The sequence below is a fragment of the Drosophila virilis genome, chromosome 2 (genome assembly GCF_030788295.1).
Source record: "Drosophila virilis strain 15010-1051.87 chromosome 2, Dvir_AGI_RSII-ME, whole genome shotgun sequence".
NCBI classification, from domain to species: Eukaryota; Metazoa; Arthropoda; class Insecta; order Diptera; family Drosophilidae; genus Drosophila; species Drosophila virilis.
In genome coordinates this window covers 4,123,466-4,145,329 of record NC_091544.1, presented here as the reverse complement: position 1 = coordinate 4,145,329, position 21,864 = coordinate 4,123,466, and the positions used below count along the sequence as shown (strand labels likewise).

The 21,864-nt window shown below is 42.2% G+C and overlaps 7 protein-coding genes across 11 annotated transcripts; 6 read left to right on the top strand and 1 right to left on the bottom strand.

The window, feature by feature from the left end:
- The first annotated feature begins 2,934 nt into the window (after positions 1 to 2,934).
- Positions 2,935 to 6,083, top strand: LOC6629808 (polycystin-2). 2 transcript variants are annotated; one of them, XM_015172300.3, is made up of 8 exons: positions 2,935 to 3,085; positions 3,157 to 3,529; positions 3,599 to 3,811; positions 4,690 to 4,918; positions 4,982 to 5,212; positions 5,287 to 5,529; positions 5,589 to 5,848; positions 5,916 to 6,083. In XM_015172300.3, exons 1-8 carry the CDS (start codon positions 2,971 to 2,973, stop codon positions 6,031 to 6,033), a joined length of 1,782 nt encoding a protein of 593 aa, XP_015027786.1. In that variant the 5' UTR covers positions 2,935 to 2,970; the 3' UTR covers positions 6,034 to 6,083. The 2 variants fall into 2 exon arrangements, with proteins under 2 accessions (XP_015027786.1, XP_070063602.1); XM_070207501.1 differs by having other exon boundaries at positions 2,943 to 3,085; positions 3,163 to 3,529.
- Positions 6,084 to 8,136: 2,053 nt separating this feature from the next.
- VhaPPA1-1 (Vacuolar H[+] ATPase PPA1 subunit 1) lies at positions 8,137 to 9,682 on the top strand. Its single transcript, XM_002054847.4, has 3 exons — positions 8,137 to 8,261; positions 8,321 to 9,012; positions 9,064 to 9,682. The coding sequence occupies exon 2, from the start codon at positions 8,342 to 8,344 to the stop codon at positions 8,978 to 8,980; it is 639 nt and encodes a 212-aa protein (XP_002054883.1). The 5' UTR covers positions 8,137 to 8,261; positions 8,321 to 8,341; the 3' UTR covers positions 8,981 to 9,012; positions 9,064 to 9,682.
- A 584-nt stretch (positions 9,683 to 10,266) lies between these two features.
- Positions 10,267 to 11,365, top strand: RpS5b (Ribosomal protein S5b). Its single transcript, XM_002054848.4, has 3 exons — positions 10,267 to 10,424; positions 10,487 to 11,057; positions 11,123 to 11,365. Exons 2-3 carry the CDS (start codon positions 10,500 to 10,502, stop codon positions 11,288 to 11,290), a joined length of 726 nt encoding a protein of 241 aa, XP_002054884.1. The 5' UTR covers positions 10,267 to 10,424; positions 10,487 to 10,499; the 3' UTR covers positions 11,291 to 11,365.
- A 266-nt stretch (positions 11,366 to 11,631) lies between these two features.
- VhaPPA1-2 (Vacuolar H[+] ATPase PPA1 subunit 2) lies at positions 11,632 to 13,365 on the top strand. The gene has a single exon (XM_032439210.2). The coding sequence runs from the start codon at positions 11,812 to 11,814 to the stop codon at positions 12,433 to 12,435; it is 624 nt and encodes a 207-aa protein (XP_032295101.1). The 5' UTR covers positions 11,632 to 11,811; the 3' UTR covers positions 12,436 to 13,365.
- Positions 12,440 to 13,311, bottom strand: LOC6629812 (RRP15-like protein). The gene has a single exon (XM_002054850.4). The coding sequence runs from the start codon at positions 13,309 to 13,311 to the stop codon at positions 12,496 to 12,498; it is 816 nt and encodes a 271-aa protein (XP_002054886.1). The 3' UTR covers positions 12,440 to 12,495.
- Positions 13,366 to 14,232: 867 nt separating the features above from the next.
- Positions 14,233 to 16,414, top strand: Prat (Phosphoribosylamidotransferase). Of its 3 annotated transcripts, none has more exons than XM_002054851.4 (2): positions 14,233 to 14,341; positions 14,406 to 16,414. In XM_002054851.4, exon 2 carries the CDS (start codon positions 14,413 to 14,415, stop codon positions 16,045 to 16,047), a length of 1,635 nt encoding a protein of 544 aa, XP_002054887.1. In that variant the 5' UTR covers positions 14,233 to 14,341; positions 14,406 to 14,412; the 3' UTR covers positions 16,048 to 16,414. The 3 variants fall into 3 exon arrangements, with proteins under 3 accessions (XP_002054887.1, XP_032295098.1, XP_015027787.3); XM_032439207.2 differs by having other exon boundaries at positions 14,241 to 14,341; positions 14,409 to 16,414; XM_015172301.3 differs by having other exon boundaries at positions 14,245 to 14,278; positions 14,342 to 16,414.
- An 853-nt stretch (positions 16,415 to 17,267) lies between these two features.
- On the top strand, positions 17,268 to 21,522 carry EMC1 (ER membrane protein complex subunit 1). 2 transcript variants are annotated; one of them, XM_002054852.4, is made up of 13 exons: positions 17,268 to 17,529; positions 17,586 to 18,228; positions 18,283 to 18,429; positions 18,489 to 18,801; positions 18,881 to 18,901; positions 19,240 to 19,574; positions 19,636 to 19,830; positions 19,886 to 19,963; positions 20,016 to 20,217; positions 20,286 to 20,438; positions 20,502 to 20,672; positions 20,737 to 20,970; positions 21,026 to 21,522. In XM_002054852.4, the coding sequence occupies exons 1-13, from the start codon at positions 17,417 to 17,419 to the stop codon at positions 21,184 to 21,186; spliced, it is 2,766 nt and encodes a 921-aa protein (XP_002054888.3). In that variant the 5' UTR covers positions 17,268 to 17,416; the 3' UTR covers positions 21,187 to 21,522. The 2 variants fall into 2 exon arrangements, with proteins under 2 accessions (XP_002054888.3, XP_032295097.1); XM_032439206.2 differs by lacking the exon at positions 18,881 to 18,901 and having other exon boundaries at positions 17,269 to 17,529.
- Positions 21,523 to 21,864: the final 342 nt, after the last annotated feature.

Genomic DNA, 21,864 nt, shown 5'->3' with positions numbered 1-21,864 from the left:
TCATTCTGATAAAGAGTATTCAAATTGTGACTTAAAAAGAAAAAGGCAACTGTGATTCCAATTAAAGCAACGCTATGCAGAACAATAAGCAGAGTTAATACGAAGAGTGAATACCCTTACGGTTTTATCTTTATCTTAGAAAACAGCACATACAAAAAGAAAGAATCAGCCGATTCCAGAGAGGGACATAGGGCATAATATAGTCCTAATAAGATTTGTCTCCTTTTCCACCTTTTTGTCCTTTCATGACAAAACCACAATACCCTCTGAGAAGGGTATAAGAGACACATCTTTCTTGTTGTTCTTAATTTATTTAAAAAGCCTGCCAATATTGTATACACACATGTATAATGCATAATGAATATCGTGAGCTGAACGCCATTTGCTGGCCACGTGTAAAAATCAAATATGGGAAAAACAAAGGCGAAAAATCAACGGCAGTTAAATTTTTATTTAAATGCCAATTCCATTTGCATAACTTGCGCGCTGAGCATTGCATTATACCATATTACATTAATGGCCAGATGGCCACTTAACGCAAATAAAATCAATTTAAATTTCTCGCCGGGCGGTTAAAGCAATGAAAAAATGCCAAAACCAATTCAATTACCCCCTGCCCCAAGCCTGGCACAATTTACTCAAGCCAAATTCCCAAGCCCCAAGCCCCGAGTTTCGAATCAAAGAACTCACTCTCTCCCTCTCTCTGTGTATTGAATACAGTTGACGTTGTTAACCCCATGCTGGCCAGTTGCCTTGTAATAAGCCCAGGTATCCGAGGTGCAAGTGGCCATTTGATCTGTTGCCCTCTTTCGATTTGCTGCCGTTTCGGCCAAAATCGGCCTAAATGTCTAACGTCTAACAGGAAATAAATTCTCAACAGCCTTTTGTGTCAGCCTGATGCCAACCGGAACACCTGAGCACGCCCCCTTCGTATAGTGTATTTACTGGACTTGTGCTTGACCAGAAACTGGCCAAATGTAAGCTTAAACTGCGGTCAGGCTTATTGCAGTGGCAGTTACCCTAATGTTGGGCATATTAGCTAGCTCAATTTGTTGGCTAACATTTTCATCTCTACAAATAATTTCGAAATGTTGCACTTGAACCTGCATTTATATTGTTCGAAAATAATATAAAAATGATAAACAATAATCGTTTAAGTAAATATTCGATTTGTCATATTATCCGATAGCGAAAGTTTCGATAACTTGATAGTTTTGATAAAAAGATATATGTATATAACTTACAGCACAGCAGAATGCGTATATTTATTGCCATATCTTTACTGTCTTTAAGTTTATATTTTCAATTAAGATTTGAAAACTAACATGAATACATATCTTTAAGACTATCGATAGTCGACTATCGATAGACTGTGGGAAATCGACTATCGGGCTTATCTAGATTATTATTATCCACTCGATAAATTGTCAAAGTATTTGAAATATTCTAAAAAAAGAGAATATTTGACAAGAATGAAAATCTTCATATATAGTCGTAGAATTTGAGGGTTTCTTCCAAACGATCTTTCAGATTTTCATGTTTGATTTAACAGTAGAATAAATCAAAATTGAAATAAAGCAAAAAAATATTTTTAAAAAAATGTTTAACTATATAGACAGTAACTGCTTTATGAAAACTGAATTTTCATATAAAAAAAATAGCAAATCTTATAGAGTATACAACATTCGTATATGCCCAGAATTGATTGCTCATGCTGTAGTTTATTTTGACGTACTTTAAGTGCAGAGCAAGAGTTGCAGCCGACTCTTATTGTTATTGTTGTTGCTTTTGTTGTTGTGCATTGTAGTGTTCATGTCTGAGGCAGCACGGCTTCAAATGCAACATTTCACCGGAAAGCAGCGGAAGAGCTTTTATATGCCGGGCTACTTCCGGTCTATGGCAGTCCGGAGTTGTTGTTTTTGCTGTTTTTGTTGCCCCTCCCAAGTGGCTGGCTGCTTGGCCGGCAGTTAACAATGGGTGCGCCTGTGCATATGCCACATGTTTTTGCGAGCGCAGTCAAGTGCTAACAAAGTGTTGCATACTTGTAGGCGGCGCCCTTCAACTTGGCCGCTTCACTTTAATAAATCGCCCAAGAACAAGATACGCCAGCTCTCTTAAGATAAACACCCACATGCCATGCTTCTTGATGCGCCCCGGCATCCATATGCATTTACATACAACTGGCTAGAAATTGAAAATAGTTGAATAGGATATTATGGCTTTGTGTGCGACAGGCAGAAGAGGGCATCTTCGTACACATAAAATTTATATATTCTTAGTCCGTCCTTGTGTACGTCTGTCCGTCTGTCGCATGTTCTCCTCAGAGCCCTTCAGAGCTTGAGGAGCCTTGAATCTGCAAGCCATCGATAGCATGCCCTTTTTCTTCGAGCAATCGATAAAAATCAGTTAAAAAGTCACCCATTTTGATTGGTTTTTGTTTTTGTTTCTTTATACAAACGAATAGACTATCGCACAATAAAATTTACTAAAAGAAATTTCATCAAGATCGACTGGGAAACACAGAAGTTGTGTGATCCTGTTTTCATATGAACTCATCCATTCAATATGCAATATTCGAATTGGAGTTGCGATTGGGTTTTTGGTCTATTCTGTTATTTGAACTAATTTAGTTTACGTGAAATTTCAGAAATTAGCTTGGCCTTGAAAACTTCTCTTTCTTGTAGTTATTTCTTGACCACGCCCAGCTATGAGATGCAAAACATTTCCCCCAATGTGACTGGGCTTTCCCATCAGTATCTGTTTACCCTATCTGGCTAATATTCTATAGACCATTACAAATATTTTTGGATAAAAAGAAAAGCAAATGTAATTTTTTGGCTAAGGCTTAGGTTTAGGTGTAGTGAGATGCCCTAGCCAGGCACTCGCAACATACTTGTTTCGTACGAGTACTTTCAAATCGAAATATTTGTCAAATTTTGATTTCACTTAATAAAAGATCTGTTCCAGAAAATGTCTGAGCGAACTACGAAGAAGGTGTGCTTCGACTTCATCAGCGAACAAATAATTCGCAAAATTATAACTGAATTTTTTATACTCCTGATTTTACTCGTCTGCACCTATTGCGGTGAGTAGATACTTCGCCTGGACGGAGACTGTGGAGTCATCTTTTCTTAAGCTCAAATATATTCCGCTCAGCCGCAGAATCGATGCGTTCCAAGTACATTTATTACAGCAACATTCAAACGGAGAAGACTTTTATCAATACGGTGCCGTACATGCGGAAACAGCAATATTTTGCGTCCAATTTTAAGGATGCGTTAACCATAGAGGGTATCTGGATATATCTCTTCGAGCACTTTATACCCAGTATTTATGCGAAACAGTTGAATACGAAATTAGAAGAATACATATTTGGCGAGGGCTTGATTGTGGGCGTGCCGAGAATCCGACAGATACGCGTCAAACCTCTAAAGAAATGCTTGAACAAACTGACAGCGGATGGTCTGGACAAGCGGCCCTGCTACCCGGACTACTCATCCAAAATGGAATTCAAAGGCACCCATAACGGGTAAGGATAGGCAGCACATGCAAGTTTAGTTCCCTTTCTAAACCTGATCCCATTTTCCCGCCATGTTAGCATTAATTACAAAGCAGATGCCAAGAAAATTCAGACGCCGCATTGCGTCTACCAAGGTGGCGGCTTTTCAATTGACCTGAATATTAACGAAACTTCCAAGGAGAACTGGCTGATGCCCCTTTATTACAGCAGATGGATTGATCAAGGAACACGACTCTTTGTTATAGAGCTCAACGTCTTTTATGATGCCAACCGAATGTTTCAGAATCTTAAGTAAGTTCCAATCGATCGATCTGTATAAGAGTGATATAAGAGAGGGAAAGAGAGAGAGAGAGAGAGAGAGAGGCGAAGAGAGAGAGAGAGAGAAATACCAATAAAGTAGGCAGAAAAAAAGGCTCTCGTTCCGGTTGTACTTGACTGTCTGTATAAGACAACATACTGTACTGTCTGTATAAGAGATGTATAAGAGTGAGAGAGAGCGCGAAAGAAATACTAGTAAAGTAGGCAGCAAATAGGCTCTCGTTCCGCTTGAACTAGTTCACAGATCCAGTATACTGTACTATTTGTATAAGAGAGATAGAAGACAGAGAGAGGCTTGTGAAGTAGGCAAAAGGAATAAATGGGATTGTACTTGAGCTCGGATCCAGTATACTGCACATGTGTGCATAAAAGAGATGCATATATGTTAGTAAAATAGGCAGAAAAAAGGTATCTCGTTCCGGTTGTAATTGACAGAGAGAGAGAGAAATACTAGTGATGTTGGCCGAAAAATAGGCTCTCATCGGTTGTACTTCAGCTCGGATTCAGTATACTGTACATGTCTGTATAAGAGCGATATAAGAGAGAAGTAGGCAAAAAGAATAGGCTTATACCTGAGCTCGGTTCCAGTATACTGTACATGTCTGTAAGAGAGAGATGCATATATATGCTAGTAAAGTAGGCAGAAAAAAAGGATCTCGTTCCAGTAGTACTCGACTGTCTGTATAAGACAGTATACTGTACTATCTGTATAAGAGAGATAGAAGACAGGGAGAGAGAGAGGCTTGTGATCCAGTATAATAGACGATTTTGGATTGGGTTCAAGGCATCTGCTACTTTTATTTTATTATATTTTTATTTTTATTTTTATTTATTTTTCATTCATCTTTCAGATTAATATTCGAAATAATGCCAACGGGTCTTGTGATTCCAACTGCGTTCATTCAGTGCGTATTGCTGGAATGCTTTCTGTTTATGGACGCGCTTAGAATTATTGCCGGCATTATTTTCTATTCAATAATTATTTATTATACGTATCAGGAAGTCTACGAAATTTTTTGGCTCAGCCCAAAAGCTTACTTTAAGCGTGTGCGCAATTATCCGGACCTGCTTTTCTTGCTCGTGCGTATAGATGGAATTCCTTTTGTAGTCCTTCAAAATAGTCCTGCCATTGCAAATATTTAGGTGTCATACTATATGCTGGCGTATAATATCTGGCACTTCATCGAGATCGAAAGGATCAAAAGCGCCTATGCAAAAGATAACAGCAGCTACATCAATATGGATAGCTTAATTGTTGGCTGGGAGACATATATCATTGCGATGGCAATCCTGGAATTCATGGTTTGGATCAAGCTGATCGGATTCCTATCCTTTCACCGATCGCAGAAAAGGCTTTTGGCGGCCCTAAAAATGGTAGTAGACTATCCGGCTTATCCGGCTTATTCTTCTCTAATGACGCATATCTATTTCGTTGTGCTTTTGTACAGTCCCGTAAAAACATTCTCGGCTTCATTTTCATCTATGTGATCACAGTGTTCGCCTTTGCCCAGCTGGGCACCATTTTGTTTGGCGACTCTCTGGAAGACTTTTTCTCCAATTATCAGTCTATCCTGTTCCTGATGCGGGTTCATATGTCCGACATTGACTTTTGGCCAATGTATGAAATTCAGCCCGTGCTTGCTCCGATCTTTTTTCTGGCCATTATCTTCAGCATCTATATCATTTCCGTGGTACGTAAATTAACTAAAAGAAAAAAAAAAGTAGCAAAATCTACATGCAATTCTTGCAGAATCTATTTTTGGCCATTTATCTGTCGGCCTATTCAGATGTAAAGACCAAACTGATTGTGAATGATCAGGAAGTTTTGGATATGCTCGGCCAGGGCTTACGACAATATTTTTGCTTTTGGCGCCAACGCAAAAAGGACAGAATACCGATTTCCGTGCCTCTACTTACAGAGAAGGAAATCGGATCAGATTCACGACCCAGACATAAACATGCTCCGCCCAAATTTGAAACAATGATGTCTCTGCGCGAGAATTTGGCCCGGTAAGTGCTTGGTACGAAAATAGGAAATAGGTAAAAATTTATTTGAAATTTTTCAAATCGGTAACAGCCTAACCGAACGGTCTTTACAAATCGAAGCAGAGCTTCAGAGCATAGTGGAGACAATCGAGGCGATTTCGAAAATCCAGAAAATAAACTCTGCCAAACTCAGCGACAAAAATAAATAAAGCAAAATGTGCATTTTTGACAAATTTGAATCATTTTTTATAATAAATTTAACGACATAACAATATAATTGAACAATTACGAATTAGCAGGGTTCAAGAAATACCCTGTTCACACTGTGAAACAGGGTATATTAGTTTAACGGTTGTAGTTGGATAAATACATGTATATACAGACATACATAACTCTTACAGTAGAATAAATGCATGTACACCCACACATACATGCAAACCCATAATCAAGGCAAAGCTCAACAATTTCACATTCAGCTCAAGTTCGCTCAATTCTTCTGTTCCGCTCGCACTCTAACTCTCGCAAATGAGCTCGTCCAGTCCAATTACTGCTTGCCTCACTCACACATGCATAAGCTGCCTAACACCTCTGCGCTAGTCTGTCAGCATAAAACGAACTACGGAGTCAGTCGCGATCGGACAGTCGCATGAGCATGACGTGTCGTGACCATTTTGTGTTTTACCTCGCCAGCGGCATTTGTCTGCTACACTGTTTGTCCTTATATACAAATAATTGAACAATTACGAATTAGCAGGGTTCAAGAAATACCCTGTTCACACTGTGAAACAGGGTGTATTAGTTTAACGGTTGTAGTTGGATAAATACATGTATATACAGACATACATAACTCTTACAGTAGAATAAATGCATCTACACCCACACATACATGCAAACCCATAATCAAGGCAAAGCTCAACAATTTCACATTCAGCTCAAGTTCGCTCAATTCTTCTGTTCCGCTCGCACTCTAACTCTCGCAAATGAGCTCGGCCAGTCCAATTACTGCTTGCCTCACTCACACATGCATAAGCTGCCTAACACCTCTGCGCTAGTCTGTCAGCATACAACGAACTACGGAGTCAGTCGCGATCGGACAGTCGCATGAGCATGACGTGTCGTGACGATTTTGTGTTTTACCTCGCCAGCGGCATTTGTCTGCTACACTGTTTGTCCTTATATACTTGGTTTAAGTTCTAAAGTCCCTATAACTTCAACCTTTCTTTTTAATTTAAATTTTAAGCATTTCGACTGTAATTGAAATCGCCCCGTTGCCGCCCTTCCACCTTTTTTGGGGCTAGTGCCATTTGCCTAGATGTGTGCGGATAAACAAGAAGCGTGTCGGGCCCAGAGATAAAGCGCACACCGAAAATAAGTCAAGAGGAAAAAACGCAGGTTAATGGATTTTTCTTGTGATATTTGACTTGAGACACACGGCGATGACCACCCAAACCAACCCCACAGCAGCACATTTCCTCGTGTCGTCTACTGTCCCCCCCTCTCACCCTCTCAATCTCCACTTATATTTGGACTCTGGTTTTATTTGACTCTTTATGCTGTGGTGGATTTTTCCAGTGAGAAAGTTTACATTTATTATCAAGAGAGAAAGAGAGAGAGAGAGAGAGCCGCCTTTTTGGAGGGACAACAAACAACACATTACGTTTAATTGAATGTTGTGGTTGTCGACACACGACACAACAATAATATTTGAGAGCATTTTTCGGGGCACAAACTCCTTTGTGTTTGCCGGGCACGCGCCTCAAGAAGAACAAAAATTATAATGTAGTGTAAATATTTAATGATGATGCGACTTTAGATTATGTTGCCATCACGTGGCCGCTGTTAAACGTGCTCTCCCGCTGAGCCGGCAACCTGGTCAATTCAATGAGCTGTAAATGTCGCGGGCCTTTTTGCTGGCCGGAAGTCTTTCATGCGTACAATGCAAAATATAAAATAAAAGCATTGACATAATAACTTGTTCGTTTTTGTGGCCGCCCACCTGGTAGGCGGCGGCGAATCATTGAGCCGCAGACAGAGATAATAAAAATGAAATATAAAAATATACATGTAATTTGCGCTCAACTTTATAGAGCATAAGCATGAAAGTGCCGTGCACAGTTTCTTATATACAATTTTTGTTATTTTTGTTTTTTTTCTCCATTTGAAATAGCGCGCGCAGCACACTGGCGCCATCTGTGATCAGCTTGGGCAATTAGCCTAACTCGCAGAGTTGTTTAGCAAGCAGCTTTGCATAGAGTACATCAGCGATTACATTTATTCGCTTTTTGACACTTGACCTTATATCGAATATGTATCGATTAGCGTGATTTACTCGATACCATATGATAGAGAAAATGTACGTCATGTGATTGTGGATTCTTTTTTTCGCACGAAGCAGTCACCTGTCGGCCGAGAAAAATACAATTACGCCTGCAATTAGGTAAATACCACTTGAATTGATTGCAAAATCACAATTTATGCAGTGTTTTTTAACAATAGACAGACAAAAAAACGTGCAAGATGGCGCCACAAATACGCACAGTCGTAACACAAACATTTCTATGGCTCTTCCTCGCCGCCGCCACCATACTTATTCTCTACTTTGTTATGACTGGCAAGGGCGAACGCGTAAGCGTTGGCTGGTTCCTGGCCTCCTCTAGCCCGTACATGTGGGCCTGCCTAGGCATCGGTCTATCCGTCTCCCTGTCCGTTGTTGGCGCCGCCCTTGGCATACATACCACGGGCACCAGCATTGTGGGCGGCGGCGTTAAGGCGCCACGCATTAAGACCAAGAATCTGATTTCGGTCATCTTCTGTGAGGCCGTCGCCATCTACGGCCTGATCACGGCCATTGTGCTCTCCGGCCAGCTGGAGCAGTTCAAAATGGAATCGGCGCTAGCCAGCGAGAGCGTCATGAACCAGAATTGGTTCTCGGGCTATTTGATTTTTGGTGCAGGTCTTGCCGTTGGCCTGGTCAACTTGTTCTGCGGCATTGCGGTCGGCATTGTGGGCTCCGGCGCTGCGCTCTCGGATGCAGCGAATGCTGCGCTGTTTGTCAAGATTCTGATTGTCGAGATTTTCGGTTCGGCCATTGGACTCTTTGGCCTGATTGTGGGCATCTATATGACATCCAAGGCCAAAATGGGCGATAAGGATTAAGTGGACGCAGCAGACCGCTCGCAAATCGCAGTGTATGTATTCAGTTATTTAAACAATATTCCGCTCAACAAAAACTTTTGCAGCTATTGTGTCACGCGCCCCATCAACCCGCAACAACAACAAAAACAACATTTATCAGTCACCAAGCCATTCCGACAACTAAAAACACAACAACAACTGTGTTCCTTCGTTTTTTTTTTTTTGGAAATTACAACTCGTACGCAGTTACAGTTTCAGAAGATAATCCTAGCCTACGCTACGAACACGACAACATGGGACTTTAGTTACTTAAGTTGAAAAGTTAAATATTGCAAATTTTTACGCTGCGCACGTTTTTCGTTTATTTTCAGCATCAAACGTTGAATGTGCGCCGTGTAAAAATTACGTTAATTTGTTTTTAATATAGTTAACAATTTGATATGCATGTGTGCAAATGACAAACGTGTGTGTTTATGATCTAAGTATATAGTGTATAGATGTTTATATTATTTGTTCAATTTTGGCACACTTGTATTTCTTAAACAACAAAAAATGTATTATATTAACTACAACTACAAATAATAAATATAAAACTGTGTATTTTATGCTACTGTTAAACCAGAAGTTATAGAACTGCACACACAATATTATTATTATTATTATAATAGAAAGTATTCCATATAAAAACTATTAAATACATGTTTTGTTAAATAATCCCCTTAACCGACTGATCCAACTTAAATTATTTCAAGAAATGTCCGGAATTGAACCCTACACCAAATCCGATAAAATAACCAAATCGAAACCCCAACCAGAACGATTCGGTCAAAATACAAAACATTTGAGCAACGCCCAGCCCAAATCAACATTTATCAAACTATATTTGACAGGAATCCAAATTTGAATTCGAATTTGGCGGGAAACGTGTGTTGAAAAATACTTTCGGTATAACGGAAAATTTGAAATTCAATTGAAATTGAACAAAATCTGGAATAGTGAAACAGATCCACAAACATAATCTGAGCCGTGAATCGAACTAGCCAGTCTTATTTTACGTTTTTTCAGTCCTGTTGGAAACCTATTGAACTTGACTTCGCTGTTAACTTCGCAAAAAAATAAACAACCCCCGTCGCATTGTCGATGTACACATGAAATGCAACAAAAAGCAAGTCAAGCAAAATGCATAAATGAAAAATATCAGCACGTACATCGTAAAGTGATTTATACAATATTTGATTTGTGCATTTTGAGTTTTTTTGAAATTGAATTTGAAATAAAAAAACGGCTACAGGAATGCCTGTATATATAATTCAGCAGCTATTAACAAAGCTGCCAGAGATTTCAGAGGAGCTTGGTAATATTTCATCTGTTAAATACAGCCACACTGGCAGCTTAATCAATCTCTTTTGTATTTTCCTTTCAACGGAAGCGGTCGCACTTTTCCCATTTACTGCTGGAAAACGAAGTAAGTTTTCTAAACTGTTGTCAAACATGAACAGTAATAGAATATGTGCACTTTAAACGCAGCAAGTATATCGATATGTCCGACTACGGCGAATGTCCATACGAGCCCGGCTACGAGAATTCAGAGGCGCAACAGCTGCAGGACCAAAACCAGCATCAAGCAGAAGATGCCGTTTGGGAGGAAAACGATCCGAATGAATTTAACGAACCGGTGCCGGTCAACGAGTGGCCCGAAATAAAAATATTTGGTCGCTGGAGCTGCGATGACATTACCATCAGTGACATATCCTTGCAAGACTATATCGCTGTCAAGGAGAAATTTGCACGCTATCTGCCGCACTCGGCCGGACGTTATGCGGCCAAACGTTTTCGCAAGGCCCAGTGCCCCATTGTGGAGCGCTTGACCTGTGGCCTGATGATGAAGGGTCGCAGCAATGGCAAGAAACTGCTTGCCTGTCGCATTGTGAAGCATGCATTCGAAATAATCCATTTGCTGACCTCCGAGAATCCCCTGCAGGTTACGGTAAATGCGATTGTCAACGCTGGACCGCGCGAGGACTCCACACGCATTGGTCGCGCTGGAACTGTGCGTCGCCAGGCTGTGGACGTTTCGCCATTGCGTCGTGTCAACCAGGCAAGTGCTTAAGCATATCACAGCAAATCAATTTAACTAACTAGCTAATCTATCTAATGCCGCAGGCTATTTGGCTGATTTGCACTGGAGCTCGTGAGGCCGCTTTTCGCAACATTAAGACTATAGCCGAGTGTCTGGCCGATGAGATGATTAACGCCGCTAAGGGCTCATCCAATTCGTATGCTATCAAGAAGAAAGATGAACTTGAACGCGTTGCCAAGTCGAATCGTTAAATTTTAATTAAATATTATTTAAAACGTAAAGAAAAATACCTAATTTTAAAATAAACAAAAAACATTGTCTGTATACTCGAATGGGCCGTTAAGTTGAACACAACGGCGCTTAGCGAGTTGGCAGCACCGCAACGAATTTGTGACGTCACACGGCCAAGACGTAGAAACGGTCGTTCAAAGTTAACGAATTATTTTGAATTCAATTCAGACAGTTGAGCAATAAGCATAAAGAAACATTAATTCATTGAGATTAACTCAGTTTCACTTCGCAGTCGGCAATCGAAGAAACATTAATGTCAATGAAATTTGTTTTATAATAAACGAAAAACATTGTCTGTATTCTCGAATGAGTCGTTAAGTTGAACGTAACGACGCTTAGCGAGTTAGCAGCACCGCAATGAATTTGTGACGTCACACTGTCGGTCAAATTTAACGAATTATTTTGAATACAATTCTGACAGTTGAGAAATAAGCACGAAAAAAACATTAATTCTTTGAGATTAAAACGTGAAATAGCAAAAATGCGCTTATGCACAATTTTTATTATATTCTTCGGCATATTTGTTTTCGTCTGCATTGCCTTCATCTTTGGAAACCTCATGACCGGCCTAGGCGAACGGGCTGGTCTAAGCTGGTTCCTGCACACAACCAATCCGCACATGTGGGCTGGCCTCGGCGTTGGACTCTGCGTTTCGCTATCCGTGGTCGGTGCTGCCATGGGCATATATATAACCGGCACCAGCGTGGTCGGAGGAGGCGTCCGCTCGCCCCGTATCCGTACCAAGAATCTCATCTCGGTAATATTCTGCGAAGCGGTGGCCATTTACGGTCTGATCAGCTCCATTGTGTTCTCGGGCAATCTGCAGACCTATGTTATGCATCATGTGATCAACAACCGAAAGAGTATGGCCAAAAATATGTTCACGGGATTTGCAACATTTGGCGCCGGACTGGCAGTCGGTTTGGTCAATCTCAGCTGTGGCATTTGCGTTGGGATTGTGGGCTCGGGCGCAGCTCTCTCGGATGCCGCCAATTCGGCATTGTTTGTCAAGATACTGATTGTTGAAATCTTTGGTTCCGCAATTGGACTATTTGGCTTAATTGTTGGCATATACATGACCTCCAATGCAGAAATGATCAAATGAACAATTGATGTGTTAACTAATTTTATTAAAAACTAGAACTAGCACAGAAACCTTTATATACTAATCTTCTTCGCTTTCCGCGGCGTCACTATCCGCCTTCTCATCATCATCTTGTTCCTCTTCTTCTTCATCCCAGTGCTTGATTTTCTTGTTGGTCATAAAGTCCTCGCGCAGCACATTCCATTCGGACTTCTTTTTGTTGCCCGCGTCATTTGGCATTTCATCACCTGTTGAGTCCTCATCATCCGAGGCCGACTCCAGCTCCTCTTTCTTGACCCTATTGTCTATGGCCTCGGACCTGGCACGCTTGCCGCTCATCAATACGTCCAGGAATTTGCCTTTGTCAATGTTGTTAAGCACCGCATCCTTGCGACTGTCCAGCGGGCCGGCATCCTCCAGCTGCTGTTGCAGCTCCTTCTGTTGGATGCGCACCGCATTATAGAACTGCACCGTGCCCCTTGTTGCCACCTTGCGCAAGTTGCGCTCTCGCTCCAGGTCCTGTGCATTTGGTTTGACCCGCAGCTGCAGCGGCACATTCTTGCGCTGTTGACTCGTCAGGTGAGCATCGAGTTCGGACGGCTGCTCTTTCTTGATGTCCTTGCCCTTTTTGGGCTCGACTTCGGTTCCATCGATTTCAAAGTCATACGTTTTCTTAGCTTTGTTGACCTGAGCATTGTTGGGCTTCAACTTCTTAGCCCGAGATAGCACCGTTCGCTTTTGGTTCTCCGGCGGATTTTGTTTCAACAATTTGGCAATTGTTCTTGCCCAGGCGGGATTTCCTTCGCTGTTGCACGCGCTTACTTCGCATTCTTCTCCACTGTCCGAGGACGTATCAGCGGCTGGAGGCGCCTTCTGGTTAGACGACAGCGTCATCATTGTAATTTAAAATCAATTGTTTATGCTACAATGCAAATGCTTTCGGTTTCAACACGTGCAAACGAAAACAATTTCAATTCTCAGCTGTTTTGCAAGTAACAGTGTTGAACAATGCAAGTGCGTCAAGCTAGCATCGGTAGCAGCGAAAATATTTGGAACCTGGTTCCGGAACCGGAATCAAATATCATACATCATGTATTTATTTGGATATCTAAGGCCAAAATGTAACAAACTTTAAAGTTTGGTTCAAATCGATCTTAACGTTCTACAGATATATGCGAAAAATATAGCAACCCTGTTGACAACCCATACAAGATTAGCCATGTATTTGAACCTTAATTTCTCGAAAGAGTTATAAATTTATAGAATAATGCTCAACATCACATTAAGCATGCAAAATAAATAAAATTAATCGTTAAGTTTTAGAGAAAATAATTAAGTGACAAGGAATTTCTTGTAGTTCATTCAAAAGAACTATCGAACTGCTAGTTCGCACGAAAATCGATCCTCTTATTGCAGTCAGTGTTGTACAATTTTATAAAGCATTGGGCGGGAAGTAAGTTACTCATAAAATTTGTTTATATTAAATAGATGAACAAACTTTTAAAGAACGGGTTCTTCAAGCTCATCAAAATATTTAAGATTATTCCAACGAGTATGTGACTAAGTGGACTGATCCAATATAAATAACAGATAATACAAAATATGAACAGTGTGGACAAACATCAACAAAGGATGTAGGCTTTCTGAGATCTTATTAATAAAAATAAAAAGCTTTTCCCGTTGTTGCAGACATTCAAATAAGCAAAGATTCAATTAAATTTAAATATATAATTTAAATTATTGAGTGCACGATTTTCCGTTATTACCGACATGCGAGGCATATGGAGAACCAAGAACTATCGATACTACTATCTACACTGCTATCGATATTATCATCGATCTCTAGCTTTTGCCAATGATCGCGGTAAGTTGCCTGCGTGTGTGAAGCGAAGATTTGTGTATATAAAACCGTTGCATAAATCAACAGGTAAATCAGATCAAAGCCTTCCATTAACCGAGCTGGTTAACAATAACCACCCCTCACCACACAGCAGCAACATGTCAAGCAGCAGCAGCAGCAGCAACAATTCGCAGCAGCAGCCGCAGCAGCAGCAGCAGCAACATGTGCGCATTGAGAGCCGCGATCAACAGGTGGAGGCCGAGTTGCCCACGCCGTTGACCATTGCTGAAAGTAAGGAGCTAACCGGTTTGACGCATGAGTGCGGCGTTTTTGGTGCGATTGCCTGCGGCGACTGGCCAACCCAGATTGATATTGCTCACGTGATCTGCTTGGGTCTGGTGGCATTGCAGCACCGTGGGCAGGAGTCGGCGGGCATTGCGACCAGCGAGGGCAAGTGTTCCAAGAACTTCAATGTGCACAAGGGCATGGGCATGATCAGCACCCTGTTCAACGACGATTCGATGAAGAAGCTGCGTGGCAATCTGGGCATTGGGCATACACGCTACTCCACGGCCGGCGCCTCGGAGGTGGTCAATTGCCAGCCGTTTGTGGTGCACACGGCGCATGGCGCCATGGCGCTGGCCCACAACGGCGAGCTGGTCAACAATGAATCTCTGCGTCGCGAGGTGCTGGGCCGCGGCGTCGGCCTGTCCACGCACAGCGACAGCGAGCTGATAGCTCAGTCGCTTTGCTGTGCACCGGAGGGCGTCTCCGAGCACGATGGACCCAACTGGCCGGCGCGCATTCGGCATTTCATGATGCTGGCGCCATTGTCCTATTCGCTGGTCATCATGCTCACGGATAAGATCTACGCTGTGCGCGATACGTACGGCAACCGACCGCTGTGCATTGGCAAAATCGTGCCCATCAACACGGGCCATGCGGGCCACAGCACGGAGACACCTGCTGATGGCTGGGTGGTGTCCAGCGAGAGCTGCGGCTTCTTGTCCATTGGTGCGCGCTATGTGCGCGAAGTGGAGCCGGGCGAGATTGTCGAGCTGACACGCAATGGCTATCGCACCGTTGACATTGTGGAGCGTCCGGACTTCAAGCGCATGGCCTTCTGCATCTTTGAGTATGTGTACTTTGCCCGCGGCGACAGCATCTTCGAGGATCAGATGGTGTACTCAGTGCGCTTGGAGTGCGGTCGCCAGCTGTGGCGCGAGGCACCCGTTGAAGCAGACATTGTCAGCTCAGTGCCAGAGTCGGGCACGGCCGCAGCGCATGGCTATGCGCGCGAGTCGAACCTCGAGTTCGCCGAGGTTCTGTGCCGGAATCGTTATGTGGGACGCACCTTTATACAGCCCTCGACACGGCTGCGCCAACTGGGCGTGGCCAAGAAGTTCGGCGCACTGTCCGAGAACGTGGCCGGCAAGCGGCTGGTGCTCATCGACGATTCGATTGTGCGCGGCAACACAATCGGACCAATAATCAAGCTGCTGCGCGACGCTGGGGCCCGCGAGGTGCACATACGCATCGCCAGCCCCCCGCTGCAGTATCCCTGCTACATGGGCATCAATATACCCACGCGCGAGGAGCTGATCGCCAACAAGCTGAACGCCAAGCAACTGGCCCGTCATGTGGGCGCCGACAGTCTGGCATATCTGAGTGTCGCCGGCCTGGTACAGACGGTGCAGCGCAAGCATGTGGCATCTGGCAAGGCGACGGGTCATTGCACCGCCTGTCTGACGGGCGAATATCCTGGCGGACTGCCGGACGAGCTAAGCTGGTAGACAATTTACTCGCATAGCTCGAATAATAATATAACTTTGCAGTATAAAGCCTGTCACAAATAATGTAGCTGCAGCTAATTGCATTTAACGCCCCACCCAGATGGAGCTTGCATCCATTTCCATTTTGAATTATTTTCCAGTTATACTTAAGCTCAAATTATACACTCTATGCATATATATTAGATTTAGTGAAAAGCTATCTGTCTCTCTCTCTCTCTCTCTCTTCGCCTGCAAATTGACCAACTTTTGTACAAAAGAAATAGCCATCAATATTGCCAACGAATGGCCAACTATTATTATACATTTTGTTGCAATTTATTGTTTAACTACGTAAAATATGAATGCCAATAAAAAAAAAAGACATTTAGCCCAAGCATCTTTGGCAACAGCTCAATGACACAGTGCCAAGGTGCTCGGCAATTTCCATGCATCGCTTCATTTCTAGATTAGCACAGATCGAAAACAAAAACCTGTCGCGAAATTTGAAATCAACATATTTTATTATCAAGCAATTCGATTTTCAATATACAATCCCTTCAAGTCGAACATTTGCGACGACTTGGAAAAATATTGATTATTGGAAATGTTTTAATAATAAAAATAAATTTGACAAATGCTTCAGTTTTGATTAAAATGTTTATCCAATACGATCAACTTAATTAAGGTGTATTTTTTTTTTATTTATCTAGTGGTATTTATAAGTACTTGCTTGGATTTCCCATTTTCGATGTTAGACAGTTTTCCACCCGTTTCCCAGGCGCTACAAATTTATCCGTACCCTCCAGAACTAAGCATAGCTAAATTTAAAATTAGTTCAGTGTAAATCGAATTAGCGCATTTTAGTCGCGTGATGTAGCAGAAAAATATACTTTTGTCCGTAAAACTATTTAAAACCATTTTTCAGCCAAATGGGATGATTTTCTCGAAACTGTCAACTGTCTTTCACGGTTTTTCCAAGCCCAAGACAAGTCTGATTTGGCAAAAAAGCTTTTTTTATTACTATTATTTAAAATACCATAGAAAATGATGTCCGTTAAAAGGCATATTCTTTAAAAGAAAAATACTCGAGCCTAAACCAGACTGTGAAAGTGGTTTGTAAATTCGATTGTAGCCGTTAGCATATTTAAATATCGGCCGATTTCTTATCGATAGGTCACAGCAGTGCTGAGCAACGTTTGCTGGAATTATCGATGACGATACGCTTAGGCAACTACAGCCCTGCAAAAATTGTCATCTCATCCCCCTTTACTATGACGGAAAACACAAATTACTGACGTTTTCATTAATTTATAACTTAAAAACGTGTCGGCCACTGCGTTATTCGTGCCTAATATAGTTTAAAGCAGGTTTCAAAGCGAACCGCACAAAAATGGCTTGTCGACAGTCTTCAGCCGGTACGCTTATCTGCCTCTCGCTGCTGCTGCTGCTGCTGCTGAGCACCTGCTCTGGCCTTTACGAGGACCAGATTAAGAAATTCGACTGGCAAGTGTCGCAAACATTGACTTTTGACCATTAACTAACTTTCTTTCTTTCTTCAGGCGAAGCGTTCATCTGGGCGCTCTTAAACAAGTTCACGTCGATCTCAACCATTTTCAACCGCGCGTACTCTTGAGCACGCACGAGCAAGTGGTTGCCTCGTTATGTCCAAAGACCGGTGAGATTATCTGGCGACAGGTGCTAGAGCAGAAGCCGCGTGGCGACATCAAGCTGCTGCAAGTAAGCGGCTTTGCCGACGATAGCAGCGACACGGCGGCGGCTCCGATGGGCTCACATCTTGGCTTTGATATGCTAACTGTGCAGGGCCACGCGCCGGCTCTGGTGCGCGGCTGGAACACCAATATTGGCACAATCGAATGGGAATGGTCCATAATGCCATTGCATACGGAAAGAGCACAGGATGCGGTCTGGTTCTATAGCAATTCTGTGCTCTATCATGTCGTTCCCGTTTGGCGCAGCCATATCGAGGTAACCGCATACTTTGCAACCTCGGGACACACAACGGGCAGCACCAGCAAGATAATGGCCGCTTGGATTAAGCCGGAGAGCTGTTTGCTAAGCGGCACCTTCTATGTTTGCTTGGATGGCAAGCAGCTCATAAGCCTGGATTTGGTGGCCAAGAGCACGCAGGTCATTGCCACGCCTTTAGGAGCCGAACCCAGCAGCAAAATTCAATCTCTACCGGTAAGTTATATCCAAAAGTAATAATTGATTATCATGCTGACCACGTTCTTGCAGGGCTTAAACGGCTTGCTGATTGTCGATAAAAAACTCATAAGTGTTAACAAGGATCAGGCCGTGTGCTCCGAACTGACAAGCGCCAGTTATCTGGTCGGCAGCTTTAATCTACGCAAAGTTCTGGCCTATGCCGATTTGGTAGATGGCGTAAGTAACTCTAGTTGAACAACCTAGAAGATGCCTTTACTAATTCGGGTTACTTTCAGGTGCTCAAAATTAATGCTGTTTATGTGGACAACTGCACGCCCGTGCCTGAGCTGCAGCAGAGCGTAGCGTTTGCGGAAGACTTTGGAACGCCCAGTCTACGATCCTTTGACTGCAAGGCGAAGCGCAATGGCGACGGAAAAAATTGTCTCTTTATTTTTGCCACCAGCGCTGAGTCCATTGTTGCCGTGCAGCAAGGACGTGTCCGTTGGGCACGCGAGGAATCATTGGCGAACGTTATTGATACGCAGTTCATTGATTTACCTTTAGCCGATACTGAGGGCACGCTTGAGAACGAAATGAAGGGCAAAGCAGGTAAGGCTCTACTACAATACTAAATATAAATCAAATTAAGCCAAACTCTGCTCATATACTTTATTAATGCTTACAAAAGTGGATGCACACAGTTTAAATAGTAAGTTGTTTAACATATTTAAAGCCGACTATGGCAAAAATTTTGATAAAATATATTCGTGGTATAATTCAAAAATATTTGGGTATAAAGAACGCACATGTACGTAAAAGTTAGGTAAGGGTAACTGTTAAAAATTAATACTTCAAAGAGCATAAACATTAGTAACACATGTACGTAAAAGTTAGGTAAGGGTAACTGTTAAAAATTAATACTTCAAATAGCATAAACATTAATAACACGCATTTATGTTTATGCACAATTAGGTATACATTTATAACTATATTCATTTAAGGACAATTAGACTGTTTTTTTAAAAGATCGTTATCTCGTCTCGTTAGGTGACATTGCCAGCGCCTTTATGCGGCGTATCACCACGCAAGCACTGCAAATGAAGAGCCTGTTCTTGCATGTCATCGGACTGGGCCCACCCCCAACGGATACGCAAAAGGCTGGACTTGTGCGCGATTCGTTTGGACTTCACAAGATGCTGGTGCTGCTGACGCGCTCGGGCAAAATCTTTGGCGTCGACAACATTGCCGGCAAGCATCATTGGAAGCTGTATTTGCCCAATGTAGCGGGTTTTGAGAATGCCGAGCAGATGCGTCTGATTGTGCAGCGAAGCTCCAAACACTTTCCATTGCAGCCGCTTTGCGCAATAGTTGCTAAGTCTGCGGTATGTTTAAAATAGAGTTTGTTAGCATTATGGAAAGCTCTTATAACTATCTTCCCGACAGGTTAATAGCAACGGTGTATTATTTCGATTCAACCCGATCACAGGACGCGCTGCCGAAGGTGGACTGCTCCAACTGGATTACCAAATTAAGCAGTTAGCGCTTCTTCCCGAAACAGAAGAAGACTTCGTTAAGGGCATACTCATATTGGATGGCACCAACCGAGTACATGTCGAGCCTAAGCATGCGACTCCATTGGTAAATTGAACCATGTCTTCAATTGGTTAAATTTTTACCCGGATTTTTATTGCAGGCACATGGCATGTATCTATACACAGCTAATGTGAAGACCGCTGAGCTCGAGGGCTATTTTGTGAAATATGCGGGCGGTGTAAGTAAATGATACAAAGTTCGAAGCTCTAAGTCAACTTTTACTCTTGCAGGAGCTATCATGCTTGCCCATTTGGAATGTGCGTCTGGGCGGTCACAACTCAGAACAACAAATCATTAAAGTTGCTAGCAAAAATCCAATTGAGCACGTGCACTCGCAGGGCCGTGTGCTAGGCGATCGCTCGGTGCTCTATAAATATATAAATCCCAACTTAGTTGCCTTCGTTACACAGGCGCCAGATGCCGCCCACAAATGTAGGTCAAGCCAGATCGAAACTTCACCTGCAATTCTTAAATATAATTTTTGTTTTAATTGTATTTAGCGGTGCTCAATTTGTACTTAATTGATGTTGTGTCTGGCTCTGTCATCTTCTCGATGACGCATCGTAAGGTTCGTCCCCCGCTGCACATTGTACACTCGGAGAATTGGCTAGCCTATTCCTATTTCAACGATAAAGTGCGACGAACTGAGATCAGTAAGTGAAATGCAATCCCATTCAATGGTAATTTCCTCAAAGACAGTCTTGTACTTAAAACAGCCACGATTGAACTGTATGAGGGCAATGCGCAGGCCAACAATAGCGTCTGGAGCTCCTTGCAGGCACCGTCCATGCCGCTCGTGGAGCGTCAATCCTACATCATACCCACAATTGTGGAGGCAATGCGCGAGACCATCACCGAACGCGGCATTACCAACAAGCATGTCCTAAGTAAGACAACGTATATTATAATCCTGGACGTTAGTTTTGATTTATTTAAACCTTATTTAACTAGTTGGTACTGCGAGCGGCGGCATTGTTGAAATGCCCTGGCATTTGCTGGATCCACGTCGTCCGATATCATCCACAACGCAGGGTCGCGAAGAGGGCGCCATTCCCTATATACCTGAGTTGCCTTTGCCAACTGAAAATTATATAAATTACAATCAGACGGTTGCACGTTTACGTAATATTTATACGGCACCCAGCGGTCTGGAGAGTACCTGTCTAGTTGTGGCCACGGGCTTAGGTAAATTATATGCTATTAAATGCATCAATCAATACTAATTAAGTTTTTATTGCAGACTTGTTCGTTACGCGCGTTTCGCCATCAAAAACGTTCGATTTGCTGAAAGAGGATTTTGACTATATATTAATTTCCATAGTGCTAGTCGTGCTCACTTCGGGCTCTTTGATTGTTAGGCATTTAGCGTCGCGTAAGTTGCTCAAACAGGCGTGGAAATAGAAGTGGAATTATTATATAAATATTTAATTGCTTTATGTAAATTGTACTACGACCAAAAATAATAACATGAAGAAAAGTGGAGTAGACCGAAGAGAATGAATTGAAGTAGCTGCGTTTCAACCAATAATGCAATTGATAACAATTCTTTTCTCTAAGCTTAGGCAATTATTTATAAATATATATATATAGCGTAAAAACAAGTAATTAACTGTTGAAGTTTTCATTGCATTTTTTTTCGTTTCGTTTTGTGTTTACTTTCCATACTTCAAAATATCAGCATTGTGTGTTTTTCAAATTAGTCAATAAAAAACATTTGTAAGAAGGCCAAAAGGTAAATTGTTGTGTTTTAATTGTGTTCGAAAATTTACATACACAACATATTGTTTGCAGATTGTTCCCTAATATTCTTGTGTTCAATATTAAGCAAATCAATATATATATATATTTTAAAAACTAAAACTCATGCAAATCGGAATTTTTGTGACAAAGTTTATAACCATTGTACCCTCGCTATAATGAAAAATCTTTGGATCAAGCTCAAGATTGTCGAGGACGACAACATTTTTCAGAGGACTTTCCACAGCTCTGCATTAATACTGCAGCAAATTTGTCAAGCTAGAATTGTGTTTAAAATTGGCGCCCATAAAATCGTCACACAAGGGTTGCCACCTAGTTTTT